The sequence below is a fragment of the Staurois parvus genome, unplaced genomic scaffold (assembly GCF_062004578.1).
Source record: "Staurois parvus isolate SC_StPar_1 unplaced genomic scaffold, SC_StPar_1.0 ptg001826l, whole genome shotgun sequence".
In the NCBI taxonomy this organism is placed as follows: domain Eukaryota; kingdom Metazoa; phylum Chordata; class Amphibia; order Anura; family Ranidae; genus Staurois; species Staurois parvus.
Genome location: NW_028319622.1, coordinates 320,693 through 342,059, shown reverse-complemented (window position 1 = coordinate 342,059; position 21,367 = coordinate 320,693). Strand labels below are relative to the sequence as shown.

At 48.2% G+C, this 21,367-nt stretch overlaps 1 protein-coding gene across 1 annotated transcript in view; it reads left to right on the top strand.

Annotated features, from left to right (window-relative positions):
* LOC149434127 (phosphorylase b kinase regulatory subunit beta-like) overlaps positions 1–21,073 on the top strand; it is a gene marked incomplete at its 5' end in the record, with an annotated part of 55,035 nt that extends 33,962 nt beyond the window's left edge. Inside the window, 5 exons of the mRNA XM_089664074.1 lie at positions 9,677–9,823; positions 11,724–11,853; positions 14,470–14,577; positions 17,641–17,781; positions 19,840–21,073. Of these exons, the coding sequence (XP_089520200.1) occupies positions 9,677–9,823; positions 11,724–11,853; positions 14,470–14,577; positions 17,641–17,781; positions 19,840–19,977 (664 nt within the window). The remainder of the gene's footprint in view (positions 1–9,676; positions 9,824–11,723; positions 11,854–14,469; positions 14,578–17,640; positions 17,782–19,839) is intronic.
* Positions 21,074–21,367: the final 294 nt, after the last annotated feature.

Below are 21,367 nucleotides of genomic sequence, written 5' to 3'. Positions count from 1 at the left end.
TTTGTGTGTTTCTCTCCCCTTGAGGGCATTGCTTTGGGACAACCCAGATGGTCATGATTATAGCTGCTCTGGGTCCTGTGATATACGATATAATCAATTTCTTGGAGTATATCACGGAAGACAGAGGTCCCTCTTTCCGGGATTCCATTGCTTGCTGCAAGACTGAGGTATTTCCAGTGTGGGAGAGATTATGTAGGGAGGACTTCCTGGCCTTTCACTGACATGTGGCGCGTAACCCAGATGGTCATGATTGCCGCCTGCTCTGTGCCCCATTATGTACTTCAAGAAATGGATTTTACAGGTAAGTTCAAAAATTCAATTTGTATCTTTTTTGTTTTATTTACCATACCTTACGGCACATAAATGAAGCCCTTCTCCCAGAGTTCAGCTTTAAATTGAGTAGCCGTGTGTAAAACTCAAGTGGTTGTAAAGGCTTTTTTTTTATCTTCATGCATTCTATGCAGGAATGCAAAAACGTTCTGTGTGCAGCAGCCCCCCCAATACTTACCTGAGCCCCATCGTGATCCAGCGATGTGCACAAGAGCCTCGGATTTCCGGGGACTCTCCTTTCTCATTGGCTGAGATAGCAGCAGGAGCCATTGGCAATCACAGCCAGTGAGTCAATGAGGGGGGGGGGGGCAAGCTGCAGCCCTCAGGAGCGAGCCTTCTTGGGTGCCCCTATAGCAAGCTGCTTGCTCTAAAGGGCAGGAGGGAGGGGCCAGTTGTGCCAGCGGGGGACCTGAGAAGAGGATTGGGGCTGCTCTGTGCAAATACACTGCACAGAGCAGATAAGTTCAACATGTTTATTATTTTAGAAAGAAAAAAATGCCTTTAATGTCACTTTAACAGCTTCTGCACCGCCCTATAGCGTAAATACTGCAACAGTGTACAGCATATGTGATTTTGCAGTTGCGGGTAGGGGGCGCGCGTGCCCTACCGTCGCCGCCATTCGCGGCCTCGGCTGTCAATCACCAGGCCCCAGCCGGTGATTCCCTGCCAGCACCTGGCGATTTCCAAGTATTACCATGTATAAACAACACAGATCTCTCCCCTGTCAGCTCCTGCACACTGCTTTGTATGGCTCTGCATTGCAGAGCCATACAAAGCAGTGTGCTTACAGTGTAAAGCGGGCACATAGTAAAACAGCACACAGTTAACCCTTTGATCACCCCAGATGTTAACCCCTTCCTGCCCAGTACCATTAGTACAGTGTCAGTGCTTTTTATTAGTACTGATCACTGTATTGGCGTCACTGGGGATGTCACTGACACCAAGTCAGTTTCCCTCCAGTGCCAGAATGCTCGCCGCAGCCCCGCTTTAAGTCACTGATCGCTGCCATTACTAATAAAAAAAAAAAAATTCCAGTATATATACTGCCATTTTTAAACATAAACCAATTAATTTACACATATTGGGATTTTTTTCAGCAAAGACATGTCGCAGAATAAATTTTGGATGAAATTTGATTTTTTTTTTTTACAAATTTTTACTGGACATATTTAATACCAAAAAGTCAAAAAAAAGTTTTGTGTTTTTTTGCTCAATTGTCGGTCTTTTTTTGTTTATAGAGCAAAAAATAAAAACTGCACAGGCAATCAAATGCCACCAAAAGAAAGCTCTATTTGTGGAGGGAAAAAAAAGATGTCAATTTAATTTGGGTGCAGCGTTGCATGACCGCGCAATTGTCAGTTAAAGTAACGCAGCGCCGTGTCACAAAAAATGGCCTGGGTCAGGAAGGGGGAGGGGATCCTCTGGAGGGCAATTGGTTAAGCTCATCTCATCATTGGAGAGAGTAAATTGTTTTCTGGTCATTACTCTGCAGTGCATTATGGGAAGTCTACAAGCAGCAGCCATTTTTGTGTGGGTACAGGTGTGTCGCTGACATGCAAGCTGTTGGATTCCGGAGGGTTACCGTGTGCCTGGAGTTTGTCCCCCGGTGTTGTAATATTAATGATGCTCGGAGAAGTCACATGAACGTTCTGTATATAGACACGGATTTGATTTACAGTTTCATTATTGATTTTAGCTCTGCCAGTCTGGCTGACATAGATCAAATACTTGACAGAACCATTACGGAGCAAACCTCCGTTCCCTGGCTGTGTCACTCACAGGATGGAAAGGAAAGATGGAGAGATTCCCCAGCCTCCGGGTCTCATCACTCATAACTATTTCAAAGCTACATTTCCTGTTGGGTGATTACTGCATGTTGTGAAATTCATCCCCCTGGACCTCTGTGTTGTCTGCACCAAATAATTACATTCTACTTCTGATTTCCTAGTGCCGGTTATGAAGCGGAATTCCTAAATCAGTTTGGGTGATTGCCAGAGACATCAAAGCATCTTCTTTTTTCCTCTACTTGTAGAAATGTGACTTTTTTTTTTCTTTTTTTGATGTTTGTGAAAATGAGAGGAAGATGGCAGTAAGTGTAAGGTCCCCATATACACGGGACACTTCTGAACGATGGACACTGACTGCTGGAAAATGTAGGGTAAAAAACGTCAGTTTAGCCGCGTTTGCATACCGCATTTATGCGCATTTGCGTTTAGAAGCGTTTTTTAAAGATAAGCACAGGAGAACCTCCCAAGTGCCCAGAATGCACTGAAAAGTGGTAAATTATTAACTATTTCAGACTGTTTCAGAGAAATACAGAGAGTAGAAGCAGAGACAGCAGGATGTGTTAAGATTAGCTTAGGTGTGAGTTGCTCATTAACATTTCTTTTGTTTCCAAGGGTGGGAAAGGTGTCTGGTGGAGGGAGTCATTAAGGTCACCTGGCAGGGGTCTTCATGAGGAATTTGAGGTGTGAATGGTCATTAACATATCTATTGTTTCCAAGGGTGGGAGAGGTCTGAGGTGTGAATTGGTCATTACCATATCTTTTGTTTCCAGGGGTGGGATAGGTCTGAGGTGTGAATTGGTCATTACCATATCTTTTGTTTCCAGGGGTGGGAGAGGTCTGAGGTGTGAATGGTCATTACAATGTGTGACAAGCTTGGTCGGAACATCCTGTGTTCAGTGTTTTGTCCATTTGAGTACCTTGAAAACGCTTTGCATGCATTTTTCATGATGAAAAAAGGCTCTGGACAGCATCGGGAACTGGAAGAGATAAAAAAAAAATTAGCAAACGCTTATAAACGCGATTTGCCGTGGGCCAAATCCGGCCTGCCAGGCCATTTCATGTGGCCCATGCAGCTCACCTGCAGCTGCAGCACCCCTCTCATCTCTGCCCCCACTTTTGTCTCAGCAGTCGGCAGCAGAGAGGGGGGATCCTGTGCCTCTCTGTGCACCCAAGGAGAGGCTTGTCTCTGCCAACATTCCCCTCCCCCAGCAGTCGGCAGCAGAGAGGACAGAACACCTCTGTCAGATCCTGCACTACTGTATGCAGCCAAGGAGAGGCTTGTCTCTGCCAACATCCCTCTCCCCCATCAGTCGGCAACAGAGAGGAGGACAGAACACCTCTGTCAGATCCTGCACTACTGTGTGCAGCCAAGGGGAGACTTGTCTCCACCAACATCCCCGTTCCCCAGCAGTCGGCAACAGAGAGGAGGACAGAACACCTCTGTCAGATCCTGCACTACTATATGCAGCCAAGGAGAGGCTTGTCTCTGCCAACATCCCCCTTCCCCCGCAATCGGCAGCAGAGAGGTGTACAGAACTCCTCTGTCAGATCCTGTGCCTCTCTGTGCAACCAAGGAGAGACTTGTCTCTACCAACATCCCCCTCCCTTCCCCAGCAATCGGCAGCAGAGAGGTGTACAGAACTCCTCTGTCAGATCCTGCCCTACTGTGTGCAGCCAAGGAGAGGCTTGTCTCTGCCAACATCGCCCCCCTTCCCCAGCAGTCAGCAGCAGAGAGGAGGAGCAAACTCCACCTACAGATCCTGCATCTCAATGTGCAGCCGCAGCACCCCCTTATCTCCGCCTCCCCTGGTCTCAGCATTCCACAAACTCCTACAGCTGACTCCGGCCCTCCTCTGGTCCTCCTCCAGACCCATAACTTTCAGCTTCCTAGCTCGGCCCCCAGCTTCTTCCCGGCAGTAGCACAAGGTAAGGGGTTTGCACTGTGATTTAAGGGAGGTTGAAGGACTTTTGACTTCTGATGGTGGGGGCACTCTTGATATCTGATGTAATGGGGGGGGGTGGAGTGCTCTGGACATCTAGCCTTACAGATACAACCAGGCCATTGAGGGCAACCATAATGCTGATGCGCCCGCAATTAAATGGAGTTTGATACCCCTGGATTACTGTATTGGCCTACATATGTTTGCCATTGTCCACTCTTCCTGTAGGTTGCAATATAACCTGAAGGTTTAAGATTGTCCTTGTTCCTCAATGGCCACCAAAAAAAGGATTTTTTTTTTTTGGTGAGTACAAAAAAATCTTTTTTTTTTTTTTTATTAATTTGGTAACACAGAAGTCAATTGAAATTAAGTCTGACACCCCCTGCCCTAGGAGCTGGCAGTATACCCATGTGTAAAGAATTTCTGGACTGTGTCCTTTAAGGATGGAGAAAAAAAAAATCTAACAAGGTGTCTGATTTTGATTCAGCCTCTGCCCTCCAGAAATGAAATATGACTGGCTGCTACAGGCCACACCTCCATAGGGCACCACCCTAGAGGAGATGAAATTAGATATTAAAAAAAAAAAGGTGAGCTGTCCACTTACCTGCTTCCCCTGAACTAAAGCGTTCGTTATGGATGGGGCAATTCATTTGGTAACACGGAAGTCTCGCCATTATGGCTGTTGGAGGTTCATCTCACCTTCTCTTCTGTATAAACAAACACCGAAGACAAATTTGCAGCTTATTAAAAAAAATCAATTTTCCGCTTGATAATGCAGCTTTAAATCCTTTACTCATTATTCACAGCAAATTAATTAGAATCATTGCACTCTCCTAACACAACATATGTATCCATAGCTAGACATATGTGGAATGAATCTGGAGGTGTAAGGAGCCCAGAGTGACGTGCGTCTGCTATAAGTGACATAGTTAGTCTGGCTGAAAAAAGACAAAAGTCCATCCAGTTCAACCAGAAAAAAAAACCACAGTTCTAATCCTACACCCACAGTTGATCCAGAGGAAGGCAAAAAACCCAGCAAAGCACGATCCAATTGGCTCCTGCTGGGAAAAAATTCCTTCCTGATCCCCGAGAGACAATTGGATATTCCCTGGATCCACTTAACCTATAAATGTTATACCCAGTTCAGGGGCGGACTGACAACTCATGGGGATCATGGGGCCCCTGTGTCCTTGCCCACACTCAAAGCACACCCAAAAAAGCCTATAAAAAAGGTACCAGGGGCATTTTATGGGGTCCCCTACTGACCCCGGGCCCTGATCCAGTTATATTCTGTGTATCCAAGAAAGAATCCAGGACTTTCCTACAGCAGTCCACTGAGCTGGCCAGAACCAACTCTTGAGGGAGTCTATTCCACATTCTCACAGCTCTTACTGTGAAGAAACCTTTCCGTATTTGAAGATTAACCACTTCCCGTCCAGCCCATGTATATAAACCACCGGACGGTAGCAGTACAGGGTCGGGTGGTCGTTTATAAACACCCTCCCTTCTTGTGTGCGCTCCCTGGGAGCGCGCAGCACCTCGATCCGGTGCCAGCTGTGTCCGGAGGACACAGTGGAGCACCGATCGTCGTACGGGAGCTCTGTGTGAGGTCCTGATCATGTGATCACTGATTGGCCAATCAGTGATCACATGAAGAGCAGTAAGCAAGATGTCACTTCTGACATCATTGCTTACTACTTGTGAAATCTGAATGATCACAGAGGTCACATGGTACAGGGCCATTCACAACAGCCTTGTACCATGTGACAGGCTGTGACCAATCACAGCTCACACAGCATTTCTCAATGGCTGCAAGAATGCAGCCAGAGAGAAGGAGAAATGATTGCTTTTACAGCCTTTATGGGTGTAAAAGCAATCGGTGTAAAAAAAAAAATCTTCCCACCTCTCCCCCCTCTCTCTTCCCTCCCCCTCCTCTCTCCCCCCCCCCCCCTCTCTCTCTTCCCTCCCCCCTCTCTCTCTTCCCTCCCCCCTTCTCTCTCTTCCCTCCCCCCTTCTCTCTCTTCCCTCCCCCCTTCTCTCTCTTCCCTCCCCCCCTCTCTCTCTCTCCCCTCCCCCCCTCTCTTCCCTCCCCCCTCTCTCTTCCCTCCCCCCTCTCTCTTCCCTCCCCCCTCTCTCTTCCCTCCCCCCTCTCTCTTCCCTCCCCCCTCTCTCTTCCCTCCCCCCTCTCTCTTCCCTCCCCCCTCTCTCTTCCCCCCCCCTCTCTCTTCCCCCCCCTCTCTCTTCCCTCCCCCCTCTCTCTTCCCTCCCCCTCTCTCTTCCCTCTCTCTCTTCCCTCCCCCCCTCTCTCTTCCCTCCCCTCTCTCTCTTCCCTCCCCCTCTCTCTCTTCCCTCCCCCTCTCTCTCTTCCCTCCCCCTCTCTCTCTTCCCTCCCCCTCTCTCTCTTCCCTCCCCCCCTCTCTCTCTTCCCTCCCCCCCTCTCTCTCTTCCCTCCCCCTCTCTCTCTCGCTCTCTCCCCCCTCTCTCTCTTCCCTCCCCCCTCTCTCTCTTCCCTCCCCCCTCTCTCTCTTCCCTCCTCCTCTCTCTCTCTTCCCTCCTCTCTTTCTGCCCCCCCCTCTCTCTCTCTCTCTCTCCCCCCTCTCCTCTCCCCCCCCTCCTCTCTCTCTCTCCCTCCTTACCCCCCCTCTCTCTCTTTCCCCCTCCTTACCCCCCCTCTCTCTCTTTCCCCCTCCTTACCCCCCCCCTCTCTCTTTCCCCCTCCTTATCCCCCCCCCTCTCTCTCTTTCCCCCTCCTTATCCCCCCCCCTCTCTCTCTTTACACAGATCTGACCCAACAAGGTGTCCTGCATTTACCGTATATTTCGCTCCATAAGACACACTTGGGGGGGAAATGTCTGTGCATCTTATGGAGCGGCCGGCCCAGTATTCCCGCCGCCGTTGTATGTTCGCAGTCTCTGGTCATCTCCTGTACTTGGTCCGCATTTCTTCATAGTTTTTGTTTTTTTTTTTTAAACTATAGTCCGGCCCTCCAACAGTTTGAAGGACAGTGAACTGGCCCCCTGTTTAAAAAGTTTGAGGGCCCCTGCTGTACCGTATACAGTTTTCACTCTTCAGGCTCAGCCCCAGGAGGATTGAAGGTACAGATCTGCAGTATCTATTGGGTTTTGTTCATTAGCAGAAGCCATAGAGAGTCCAGCTGCCCCGGGCGGAGAGAAAACCCTGAATCATTTCAATGAGTGAATATATTGTACGTTCGCGTCTTCTGCTCTAATTGACTGGAGTTTTCCCAGAACTGTCCCAGATGTCTCCTTTGCTAACTATGTGTACATGACTACAACGAGGTGATTAGTGAAATTCCAATTGATTATTGAGCTCATTAACTCGGTTAGCGTGCGGTATTATGTGAAATCCATCTGCAGCCTGATTGCACGGCGTAGCGTTGTCATTGGAGGGACGTCTTCTTCTGAATGTGTAGCCAGGAACAAGGCTGCCATTACACCTGCAGATCTGCCACCGAAAGATTTTCTCAAGATCCTGGTCTGTTGTAGATCTGGCAGCTCGCTACGATGCAAAAATTGACAGATACGGGGAGATTTACTAAAACTGGAGAGTGCATGGGCTGCTTTGCCATGACTACTCGGAACTCTTGTGATTGTTGTAGACTTCACCTCCGCAACATCTCCAAGATACGCCTGTTCTTAACCTCGGAAACCACGAAGCAACTCATTCACTCCCTGGTTATTTCTCGCCTTGACTATTGCAACTCCCTCCTCATTGGCCGATCTCATCGCAGGCTATCCCATCTTCAGTCTATCATGAATGCTGTTGCCAGACTCATCCCCCTTACTAACCGTTCTGTATCTGCCACCCCTTTCTGCCAATCCCTCCACTGACCTCCACTCAGTGTCCTCCACCCCTCTCTGCAAATCCCTCCACTGACCTCCACTCAGTGTCCTCCATCCCTCTCTGACAATCCCTCCACTGACCTCCACTCAGTGTCCTCCACCCCTCTCTGACAATCCCTCCACTGACCTCCACTCAGTGTCCTCCACCCCTCTCTGCCAATCCCTCCACTGACCTCCACTCAGTGTCCTCCATCCCCCTCTGCCAATCCCTCCACTGCCCTCCACACAGTGTCCTCCATCCCTCTCTGCCAATCCCTCCACCAGCCTCCATTCAGTGTCCTCCATCCCTCTCTGCCAATCCCTCCACCGGCCTCCATTCAGTGTCCTCCATCCCTCTCTGCCAATCCCTCCACTGGCCTCCATTCAGTGTCTCCCATCTTTCTCTGCCAATCCCTCCACTGACCTCCATTCAGTGTCCTCCACCCCTCTCTGCCAATCCCTCTACCGGCCTCCATTCAGTGTCCTCCATCCCTCCCTGCCAATCCCTCCACTGGCTTCCATTCAGTGTCCTCCATCCCTCTCTGCCAATCCCTCCACTGACCTCCATTCAGTGTCCTCCACCCCCTCTGCCAATCCCTCCACTGGCCTCCACTCAGTGTCCTCTTTCCCTCTCTGCCAATCCCTCCACTGGCCTCCACTCGGTGTCCTCCACCCCTCCCTGCCAATCCCTCCACTGGCTTCCATTCAGTGTCCTCCATCCCTCTCTGCCAATCCCTCCACTGACCTCCATTCAGTGTCCTCCACCCCCTCTGCCAATCCCTCCACTGGCCTCCACTCAGTGTCCTCTATCCCTCTCTGCCAATCCCTCCACTGGCCTCCACTCAGTGTCCTCCACCCCTCTCTGCCAATCCCACCACTGGCTTCCCATTGCCCAATGGATAAAATTCAAAAGATTAACAATAACATATAAAGCCATTTATAACTCCGCCCCAAATGACATCACCAATCTTGTCTCCAAATATCACCCAAACCGCTCTCTCCGCTCCCCCCACGACCTCCTGCTCTCTAGCTCCCTTGTCTCCTCCTCCCAGGCTCGTCTCCTTGACTTCTCCAGAGCCTCCCCCATCCTCTGGAACTCTCTACCCCAATCTATCAGACTATCGCCTACTCTGCCTACTTTCAAGCGATCTCTGAAATCTCTTCAGGGAAGCCTATCCTGCTGTCAGCTAATAATGGAATCTTCTACTCCTCCAACCAGTCCATCCCCCACAGTTACTACCTTTTGTACCACTAGCCCCTCCCTCCTAGATTGTAAGCTTCCAGGATCAGGTCCCTCCTATCCCTCTTGTATTGAACTGTATTGTTGCTGTATTGTCTCCCGTTATATTGTAAAGCGCTGAGCAAACTGTTGGCGCCATATAAATCCTGTATAATAATAATAAGTCATTGTCTCCAGCAGCCTGCCATGGGGTTGAGTTGCTAAAACTGGAGCACTCAGAATCTGGTGCAGCTCTGCATAGGAACCAATCAGCTTCGAGGTTTTATAGTCCAAGCTTCATTGAACAAGCTGAAGTTAGAAGCTGATTGGCTCCCGTGCACAGCTGCACCAGATTCTGAGTGCTCCGGTTTTAGTAACTCGACCCCATATTATCTTTCTAAGTCGTTGCCTGCTGCCAGTATCCTGCTAGAGACAATAGTAGTCACATGAGTTCCAAGTAGTCATGTCAAAGCAGCCCGTGAGCAGCGTCACCTTTTACCCCAACACGTGAGGCATAATGAACCTGCTGTTTGACACGTGTCCCTGTCTTCCTTCTAGATGGATCGTTCACGCCATGAGGTACGAGCTCCAGATTCGCAGCCAGACCCGCGGCGGGGATCAGTCAGAGACGGACATCTATCAGTTGTCTCCAAGTGAAATCAAGCAGCTTCTCCTTTGTATTCTAAAGCCACAGCAGTCTGGAAGGTGAGAACGGACCGCACTGGGGTATCCTACATTGGTACATCGGAGTTCTAAGATCAGTGTCATAGTTACAGTGTTATTAAACCCCCAGCAGTGCAATCAGTCTGTAGATGCAGTAAAGCATGCTGGTTATATTCACTGTGGAACCTAAGGGGTTAATACTCTGCATTGTGTAAAAAGGCTGTTTGATCCTGTCTTCTTCGCCCCTCCTCTTGTTCAAATGTCCACCTGATAAGACAGATTGAACCTGTAGCCACATGCACATACTCAGTTTAGTGTGTATTGCTAGAAAGGTTTGTTTTATTTCTTGGGAGAGTGCATGTGATCAGCACAGGGCCAATCAGCACTGTCCAGACAGAGGGTCAAGGGTTTTGCATCCTCCTAGAGCAGAAAGAAAACTCCCACAAGCTTTACCCAGTGCTCTGCTGGACACTGATAGAAGTCACAAGACTGCTATATACTGCTGATGAGAAAAGATATTTAGCAGTTTATATTTACTAAAATAATTGCATTTCCATGTCGTGTGTACTGTGGGAGACCAGATATAGTGAATGCAGGGTCCGGGGAGAGTGGATATAGTGAATGCGGGGTCCGGGGAGAGTGGATATAGTGAACGTAGGGTCCGGGGAGACCAGATATAGTGAATGCGGGGTCTGCGGAGAGAGGATATAGTGAATGCGGGGTCTGCGGAGAGAGGATATAGTGAATGCGGGGTCTGCGGAGAGCGGATATAGTGAATGCAAGGTCCGGAGAGAGCGGATATAGTGAATGCAAGGTCCGGGGAGAGCGGATATAGTGAATGCAAGGTCCGGGGAGAGCGGATATAGTGAATGCGGGGTCCGGGGAGAGCGGATATAGTGAATGCGGGGTCCGGGGAGAGCGGATATAGTGAATGCGGGGTCTGGGTAGAGTGGATATAGTGAATGCGGGGTCCGGGGAGAGCGGATCCAGCAATGTGCTCACCTGAGCTGTCCCTTCTCTTCTCCCCAGCACCGGCATCACAGCTGTGGGCACCAGGCTGTGACAGCTTGAGGCTTCACAGCGGAGTACCCGCTATGCATGCGTGAGTCGCACTACGCATTCTCATTGTTCCGGCAGTCTCCTGGGAACTGTGAAGGTTCCCAGGAGACTGTGGGAGGAAAGAGGGTGGTGAACTTCCGGTTCACTGCGCCGTGGCAAACTGAGCCACAAGTGGGAGTGGATACCTGTCAAAATCAGATATCTCCTCCCCCTCTCCCCCAAAAAGGTGGCAAATATGGCAGTGGGGGGGGGGGGAGGCAAATAAGCGGAACTTCTGCTTTTGAGTCGAACTCCGCTTTAATGCATTCTCCCCCCCCCCCCCCCAATCCTTCTACTTACCTGAGCCCAATCTCAATCATTGTGCACGAGAGCAACGGCTCTCTCGGCTGCCTGCCTTCCCATTAGCTCCCGCTGCTGTCAGTCACAGCCATTGAGAAGGGAGAGAAGAGGTGGGGCCAAGCTACACTTTGCGTATCGATGGACACACAGAGTCGGCTCAAGAGCAAGCTTGTATGAGTGCCCCCATAGAAAGTGGCTTGATATGGGAGCACTCAACAGAGGGCAGTGGCCAGGGGTGCCGCCAGGAGATCCAAGAAGAGGACGATCGAGGCTGATCTGTGCAAAGCCAAATAAATATGACGTGTTTGTTATTTAAAGAAATAAATGAGATTTACACTCTTTTTAAAATCTCTTACAAAAGAACCATTAGATTAAATGAAGCACACAAATTGGGGAGAGATTTTTTTTTTTTCACCTCAATAATTTAGCAGTGCTGTTAGATCAGACCGCTTCTAACACGACGCTCTAGTGTAAATCATTAGACATGTATTATTCATTGTCCTGATGGATCTGTGCAATCCGTGTCGGTTGTTCTGCCCTATAGGTGTTGGCTGAACCGCAGGCAGATAGACGGCTCCCTGAATAGGAATCCATCCGGCTTCTATGACCGAGTGTGGCAGATCCTGGAGAGGACACCCAGCGGGATTATTGTGTCTGGAAAGTTCCTGCCGCAGGTACACCCCCCCCCCCCCCTCGTCCTATAATATATACGATGATATTTGTGCTTTATTATACAATCTGTATTGTTGAGTCAGCATACTGAACCGCTATACAGCTAGAGCATTGACTGAGTGCAGTGCGATAAAACCAGGGGGCAATAAAACCACAGCTCGACCGCCTATGTTTGCCACCCGTGTAAAAAAGTATCACAGACAGTACTCCAGATTGATCACAAATCCAAATGTGCATGGCCACCTCTACACAAGCTGACTCGTACGGTACTGTCCAGGAAAAGTAATGAAACCAAAATGATGCAGCTCTACCCTAATAATACAATAATACAATATGGCAAAAACAAACAAAGTGATATAAATATATATATGTGACAAAAAAATCAGTGGATTGATCCTCTCTGGGGATCTCAATATAAAGTGACATAAAATATATATACATGCCAATATATCAGTGGATCAATCCACTGATTTATTGGCACGTATATATATTTTATGTCACTTTATATTGAGATCCCCAGAAAGGATCAATCCACTGATTTATTGGCACGTATATATATTTTATGTCACTTTATATTGAGATCCCCAGAAAGGATCAATCCACTGATTTATTGGCACGTATAGATATTTTATTTCACTGTATAGTGAGATCCCCAGCGAGGATCAATCCACTGATTTATTGGCACGTATATATATTTTATGTCACTTTATATTGAGATCCAAGAGAGGATCAATCCACTGATTTATTGGCACGTATACCGTATTTTCCGGCGTATAAGACGACCCCCTACTTTTCCTGTTTAAAATGTAGTGTTTGGGCTATACTCGCCGTATAAGACTACCCCTCTTCCAGTGCATACCAGTGGGAAGAATCGTGCCCCATCATTGGTGTCAGTGGGAGGAATAGTGCCCCATCATTGGTATCAGTGGGGGGAATAGTGCCCCATCATTGGTATCAGTGGGGGGAATAGTGCCCCATCATTGGTGTCAGTGGGAGGAATAGTGCCTCATCATTGGTATCAGTGGGAGGAATAGTGCCCCATCATTGGTATCAGTGGGGGGAATAGTGCCCCATCATTGGTATCAGTGGGAGGAATAGTGCCCCATCATTGGTATCAGTGGGAGGAATAGCGCCCCATCATTGGTGTCAGTGGAAGGAATAGTGCCCCATCATTGGTGTCAGTGGCAGGAATAGTGTCCCATCATTGGTATCAGTTTCAGGAATAGTGCCCCATCATTGGTGTCAGTGGGAGGAATAGCACCCCATCATTAGTATCAGTGGCAGGAATAGCGCCCCATCATTGGTGTCAGTGGAAGGAATAGTGCCACATCATTGGTGTCAGTGGAAGGAATAGTGTCCCATCATTGGTATCAGTGGCAGGAATAGTGCCCCTTCATTAGTATCATTGGGGGGAATAGCACCCCATCATTGGTGTCAGTGGAATAGTGCCCCATCTTTGGTGTCAGTGGGAGGAATAGTATCCCATCATTGGTGTCAGTGGGGGGGTGGGGTGGGGGGGGGAATAGTATCCCATCATTGGTGTCAGTGGGGGGTGGAATAGTGCCCCATCATTGGTGTCAGTGGGGGGGGGGGGAATAGTGCCCAATCGTTGGTGTCAGTGGGGGGGGGGGGGAATAGTGCCCCATCGTTGGTGTCAGTGGGGGGGGAGGAAAAGTGCCCCATCGTTGGTGTCAGTGGGAGGAATAATGCCCCATCATTGGTATTAGTGACACCAACGATGGGGCACTATTCCTCCCACTGACACTTGCTGACCCCTGTTCCGGTACGGTGCTGCTGCAGCCAGCATATGTGGTTGCAGCAGCACCTAAGCACGGCACACTTACCTGCATCTCCACTCGATTTTCGCGGGGCCGCTCAGCTCCGCCTCCTCGCCGGTGATTGGCCGCCTGTGTGCCTTTCCTGAGCTACAGTTCTGGCGGCCAATCACCGGTGAGGAGGCGGAGCCGAGCAGCCGCGCGAACATCCAGTGGACGAACCGAAGGAAGGAGCAGCCGCGCTGCCTGGACCGGATCGTCGTGGGACCGGAGCCAGGTAAGAGACAGCAGCCCCTGCCCACCCCTGTACTTAGTGTCCCTTCTGTTGGAAGGGGGGGGCAGCGGCGGCACCGCGCCGCCCCCCCTAAAAAGTGTCAGCATGCCGTTACCGGCGTATAAGACGACCCCCGACTTTTGGCAAGATTTTCAAAGTAAAAAGTCGTCTTATACGCCGGAAAATACGGTATATATTTTATGTCACTTTATATTGAGATCCCCAGAGAGGATCAATCCACTGATTTTTTTGTCACATATATATATATATTTGTCACTTTGTTTTTGCCATATTGTATTTTATTATTAGGGTAGCGCTGCATCATTTTGGTTTCGTTAGTTTTTATTTCCACGTGGTATATGGTTGGGTCCTAGCAGCTCCCACTCACCTAATTTATCACGTAATAGTAGCGCAGGAGATCTTCATTCTTTTTGTTGACTGTCCAGGAAAAGACATTTGTAGAGTGGAGCTCTATGCTTCTCACGCTGGGTTAGGTAGATTCTAATTCATTGCAGCTACAGGCCTGTGCAGACCCTTCTCACCAAACCGTATCTCCATTCTCCATACAGCAACCCACCTTATCTGACATGACCATGTACGAGATGAACTTCTCCCTGCTGGTGGAGGACATGCTGCAGAACATCGCTCAGCCTGAGTATCGCCAGATCGTCGTGGAGGTAATAGCCTGCAGTCAGAAACAAAAGGGCTGCTGTATAATCACCACATTGTGGCATTTTCCTGATGATTGTTACACTAATATCTTGTGTAGGGCCTGTAACAGAACCGGACCCCGACTGCACTAGGGTATTTCCGTTAGACTCCCGCTTCCCTGTCCGAACACAGATCCACGGACACCACCGCTGACCATACAAGACGAGACAGCACCAGACTTGTATTAAAACAGGAAATTGACTGCTTTATTTTAACATAGATACAAGATATATACACAAGGCGGGGAAATACACCCAGTAACAGGAAACACATCATCAGGCTGTCACATCAGGGGGAAGGGCTGCCCGAAACACCCCCCACCAAGCCAGTACAAACACATATATCCCATAAAAGTTTGCTCCCAAGCAAGACACACAATAGAACAATGGGATGCAGTCGCATGGCAGTGAACAATGAACACCCCATCCCAATATTAGGACAGATCACCCTGTACCCCTAACAGGCACAGGGTGACTTACACATAATAGGGATATGGGGAGCTGAGACAGGGGTCTCCCCAACTCTCCAAAGGGGGCTGTGTTCCATGGGCCCCTCACCCAAAGTCACTCCCGTCACAGGGCCTATTCACACGATTGCATTGTACTGAAGCCCATGTTACATGCATTGGTGTAATGCATTGCCCGGATTTGTCTGCTGACAGATGGGTGTCGCATTGCAACGCAGGACCAGAAGTGATCTTTGTATGGTGTGTATAAGCAGCCTGTTCAAATGAATTGGCTGCTTTGACCCAACACACGGCATAACGCATGTTAACACACCAGTGTGAATGGGCCCTAATTAATACCACAGCCAGAGTTCTTTGTCTGCCTTCATATGAAGCTTCATTCTCTCATTTGTCAAAAATGCCATTGATGTCAGTTTGCCTGATGTCAATCAAATGCTGCGGGGAAGAGCTGTGCTGTGTGTGTCAATAGACACAACCTGGCGTAGGATCGAGCCCATGTCTGCCCCCATAGTAAGTGGCTTACTATGGGGGCAGAGAGACAAGAGGAGGAGCCAAGAGCGCCAGAGACGGACCTTAGAAAGGGAGTATAGGCATTGCACAGAGCAGGTAGGTATAAGATATTTATTGCTGTGTGTGTCAATAGACGCACACAATCTGGTGTGGGATCGAGCCAACGCGTCTGTCCCCATAGCAGGTGGTTTATTATGGGGACAGACAAATAGGAGGAGGAGCCAAGAGCACCGGTGGGGGACCCTAGAAGGGGAGGATTGGTATTGCACAGAGCAAGTAGGTATAAGATATTTATTGCTGTGTGTGTCAATAGACGCACACAATCTGGTGTGGGATCGAGCCAACGGGCCTGCCCCCATAACAGACGGATAAGAGGAGGGTTGGAATTGCGCAGAGCAGATAAGTATGAGATATTTATTGTTGTGTGTCCATAGACACAAGCCGGGGTGGGATTAAGCCAGCATGTCTGCCTCCGTAGCAAGCGGCTTGCTGTGGGGTTAGATGGATAAGAGGAGGAGCCAAGTGCGCCAGCGAGGGACCTTAGAAGAGGAGTATTGGTATTGCACAGAGCAGGTAGGTATAAGATATTTATTGCTGTGTGTGTCAATAGACGCACACAACTTGGTGTGGAATCGAGCCCACAAGTCTGCCCCCATAGCAAGCTGCTTACTATTGGGGCAGAGAGATAAGAGGAGGAGCCAAGAGCATCAGCGGGGGACCCTAGAGGAGGAGAATTGGTACCGTTCCATATCTGCCACCCCTCTCTGCCAATCCCTCCACTGGCTTCCCATTGCCCAACGAATAAAATTCAAAACACTAACAATAACATATAAAGCCATTTATATCTCTGCCCCAAATAACATCACCGATCTTGTCTCCAAATATCACCCAAACCGTACTCTCCTCTCCTCCCACGACCTCCTGCTCTCTAGCTCCCTTGTCTCCTCCTCCCATGCTCGTCTCCAGGACTTCTCCAGAGCCTCCCCCATCCTCTGGAACTCTCTACCCCATTCTATCAGACTATCGCCTACTCTGCTCACTTTTAGGCGATCTCTGAAAACCTCTCTCTTCAGGGAAGCCTATCCCGCCCTCAGCTAATAATGGAATCTTCTACTCTTCCAACCAGTCCATCCCCCACAGTTACTACCTTTTGTACCACTAGCCCCTCCCTCCTAGATTGTAAGCTCCCAGGATCAGGGCCCTCCTATCCCTCTTGTATTGAACTGTATTGCTGCTGTATTGTCTCCCGTTATATTGTAAAGCGCTGAGCAAACTGTTGCCGCCATAAATCCTGTATAATAATAATAATATAAATCCTGTATAATAATAATAATAATATAAATCCTGTATAATAATAATATAAATCCTGTATAATAATAATAATATAAATCCTGTATAATAATAATATAAATCCTGTATAATAATATAAATCCTGTATAATAATAATAATATAAATCCTGTATAATAATAATAATATAAATCCTGTATAATAATAATATAAATCCTGTATAATAATAATATAAATCCTGTATAGTAATAATATAAATCCTGTATAATAATATAAATCCTGTATAATAATAATATAAATCCTGTATAATAATATAAATCCTGTATTATAATAATAATAATATAAATCCTGTATAATAATAATAATATATAAATCCTGTATAATAATAATATAAATCCTGTATTATAATAATAATAATATAAATCCTGTATAATAATAATATAAATCCTGTATAATAATATAAATCCTGTATAATAATAATGTAAATCCTGTATAATAATAATAATATAAATCCTGTATAATAATAATATAAATCCTGTATAATAATAATGTAAATCCTGTATAATAATAATAATCAAAGACAGCGCCTGGTTGCTTGCTGTAGTCAGCATCTCCACATTGGTTTGATTTTTTGTAAACCAGCCCCTGTATAACGATCGTTTCTGCCAATCGTACCCCCTCCCCTCCCCCTCCAAGCAGAGAACGCCTTGGTGTACGGCATTTCAGCTAACCTAAAAATGTTTTTTTCCTTTTGTCCTTTCTCAGCTTCTGATGATCGTTTCCGTCATCCTGGAAAGAAACCCGGAATTTGAGTTTCAAGAGCGAGTCGATTTGGACAAACTGGTGAAAGAGGCATTTAATGATTTTCAGCGAGACCAGAGCCGGCTTCAGGGAGCGGAAAAACAGGTGAGCCGGGACAGCAATCACCGCCTCAAGGTCACCGACTCTCCTGCCAAGCGATCTGATAAAAATCTCAGCAAATAGAGCGCCGCGCACAAAATTAAATTTGGCCAGTCACCTGTGTGCCGCAGCAACGTTCCGTTCTCACTGTGATAATGGGAGGAAATGGGGAACACAGCAGGAGATCGACAAGAGAACCTGTCTTATAGCAAATACGTAATTGTGAATTGTATCATTGGCACATTTGTGTTAGGCTGCTTTCACACTTTTTGAAGCATTTTTGCATTAAGCACCTGAAAAATGCTTCCCTATGTATGTCTATGTATGTTTTCACACTGGGGCGTTGTGCTTCTGTTGCGGTGTAAAAGCTCCTGCATCTTTGGCACATGTTTGTTCAGTTTAAAAAAAAAAATGCCCCAAAAACACCTATTCCCATTGAAATCAACGCTGGAAAAGCGCCTTGAAAACGCCTCAAAAACACCTCCTGAGAAGCGTTTTTGGTGCCTTTTCCATCATTGGTGTCAGTGGGAGGAATAGTGCCCCATCATTGGTGTCAGTGGGAGGAATAGTGCCCCATCAGTGGTATCAGTGGGAGGAATAGTGCCCCATCATTGGTATCAGTGGGAGGAATAGTGCCCCATCATTGGTGTCAGTGGGAGGAATAGTGTCCCATCATTGGTGTCAGTGGGAGGAATAGTTCCCCATCATTGGTGTCAGTGGGAGGAATAGTGCCCCATCATTGGTGTCAGTGGGAGGAATAGTGCTCCATCATTGGTATCAGTGGGAGGAATAGTGCCCCATTATTGGTATCAGTGGGAGGAATAGTGTCCCATCATTGGTGTCAGTGGGAGGAATAGTGCCCCATCATTGGTATCAGTGGGAGGAATAGTGCCCCATCATTGGTGTCAGTGGGAGGAATAGTGTCCCATCATTGGTGTCAGTGGGAGGAATAGTTCCCCATCATTGGTATCAGTGGGAGGAATAGTGCCTCATCATTGGTGTCAGTGGGAGGAATAGTGCCCCATCATTGGTATCAGTGGGAGGAATAGTGCCCCATCATTGGTGTCAGTGGGAGGAATAGTGCCCTGTTGTTTTTGTTCATAGGGAGGAATTGTTGCCCCATCGTTGGTGTAAGTGGAAGGAATAGTGTTCCATCGTTGGTATTCATAGGGAAGAATAGTGCCCCATCGTTAGTGTCCGTGGGAGGAATAGCACCCTATCGATGGTGTCAGTGGAGGGCATAGTGCCCCAAGGTTGGTGTCAGTGGGAGGAATAGTGCCCCATTGTTGATGTCAGTAGAAGGAGTAGCGTCCCATTGTTCATTGGTGTCAGTCAAAGGAGTGGTGTCAGTGGAAGGCCTAGTGCCCCATCATTGGTGTCAGTGGGAGGAGTAGCGTCCCGTTGCTGGTGTTCATAGGGAGGAATAGTGCCCCATCGGTGGGGTCAGTGGAAGGAATAGTGCCCAGTTGTTGGTGTCAATGGGAGGAATAGTGCCCCATCGTTGGTATCAGTGGGAGGAATAGTGCCCCATTGTTGGTGTCAGTGGGAGGATTAGTGCCCCATCGTTGGTGTCAGTGGAGGATTAGTGCCCCATCGTTGGTGTCAGTGGGAGGAATAGTGCCCCACCATTGGTGTCAGTGGGAGGAATAGTGCCCCATCATTGGTGTCAGTGGGAGGATTAGTGCCCCATTGTTGGTGTCAGTGAGAGGAGTAGTGCTCCATATTGGTGTCAGTGACTTTTGCCTCAAGGGCCAGATACAAGCAAGCAAAGGGCCACATCCGGAGTTTGGAGTCCCCTAATATAGAGTGTCAATTGAGTGAGCGCTCAAGCCTGCTGGGGCTGATGACATCACATCCAAGATGGCAGCACCCAGCAGCAGTCTTGGAGCATTTTAGTGGTGGAACAAGTGAGATTTTACAGGTAAATACCATCTTTTAGGAAGAGTTTTGTTGAAATGAATGGCCTATCGCCGGGGTCTCTACATCAGGCAGAGTCCTGTCTTCCTCGGCACGCCGTCTCCTTGTCTGTAGATTCTAATACGTCTTCATTTCCCCTCTCCTTAGGACGACATGTCTGCCTTCTACAACACCCCCCCTCTGGGCAAGAGAGGGACCTGCAGCTACCTGACAAAAGCCGTGATGAGCGTGCTGCTGGAGTCCGAGGTCAAGCCCAGCAACGAGGACCCGTGCAGCATCAGCTAAAGGTGCCAGCGGGGGCCCACAGCGTTTCCACCTCCCTTGGTTTCCGATGTTCTGAGCTTAGTGAAGTGTGCCAGCATGGCCGTGCTTTATACTCCAGACAAATGGCTGGCAGAGATCATGCCATGTGTCAGAAGGTGTTACGCCGCATTCGTAGGGAATTTGTGTTGACATGGCTTTAGCGAGAGGCCGTAGCGGCTTCAGCTCGATTATGTGGCAGCTGGGAGATCTGCCCAGGGTTGTGACATGAGATATCTATATAGTGTGTTTGTGTTCTTCTCATGTAACCCACAAATACCCCATCAGCACCTGAAACCCTCACTTAGCCCGGGCTCACACTTCCGCGTTGCGACATATCGCATGCGATTCGCACAGGAACCGCACCGCATTTCTGTGCAAATCACATGCGATTTGTGTGCAGTGCAATTGGAGCCGTACCTTTTGTATGGCTCGCGCCAAAAAGCTGCACGACCCTTTTTTTGGGCTGCACTAGAATCGGATTGCATGGGTATTCACACCTATACGATCCGATTCTGCACATCGCACCGCGTTTTGCGGACCGATTTCAGGGTGTTGTTAATGTAACATACACAGCCACAGCGGTTCGCGTGAATGAGGTGCGATGCGGAATTCGCACAGAAAACGCTGCAAATTCCGCACCGGATCAGTGTGAACCCGGGCTCAGAGGGCTTTTACATCTGAAAATGTTTAACCTCTTCACGCCGGCCAAACGCAAATGTGCAGCCTCCCGGCGTCTGGGCCTAGACACCAAGCGGCCGCACATTTGTGTTCTACTAAAAAAGAAAATATGTGCTGAGAGCGCGCGCCCTGCACGTTCCCAACACACATGTCCTGTACTCACGGAAAGGTCCCGATCTCTTTTGATCAGGACCTTTCCCGATCATGTACCACCGTCACGGCGGTCACATGACCCTAAACCCCACCCTGCCTCCCGGCTTCTGAAACCCTTAAAGGGCCGGGAGGCGCCGTCGTAAAGGGGTTAAATTCCATCTAAGTTATTTTTGGTCCTCATTGACAATAGGCAATCCATCTTGTTCCGTATTCAGTGCAAAGAGTTGAAGCAAATATATAAAAGAAGTGCATTGTTGGGGTTTACATACACTTTACGGCTCTCACCCCTCTATTATATATAATATTGAAAGGATTGTGTTAACAAGTGAGAAATATAATGGTGGAGCCTGTGAGCTAATAGCACCCTGCGCTCTTATTATTATTATTATTATTATTATTATACAGGATTTATGGCGCCAACAGTTTGCTCAGCGCTTTACAATATAACGGGAGACAATACAGCAACAATACAATTCAATACAAGAGGGTTGGGAGGGCCCTGATCCTTGGAGCTTACAATCTAGGAGTCATTTACCATTGT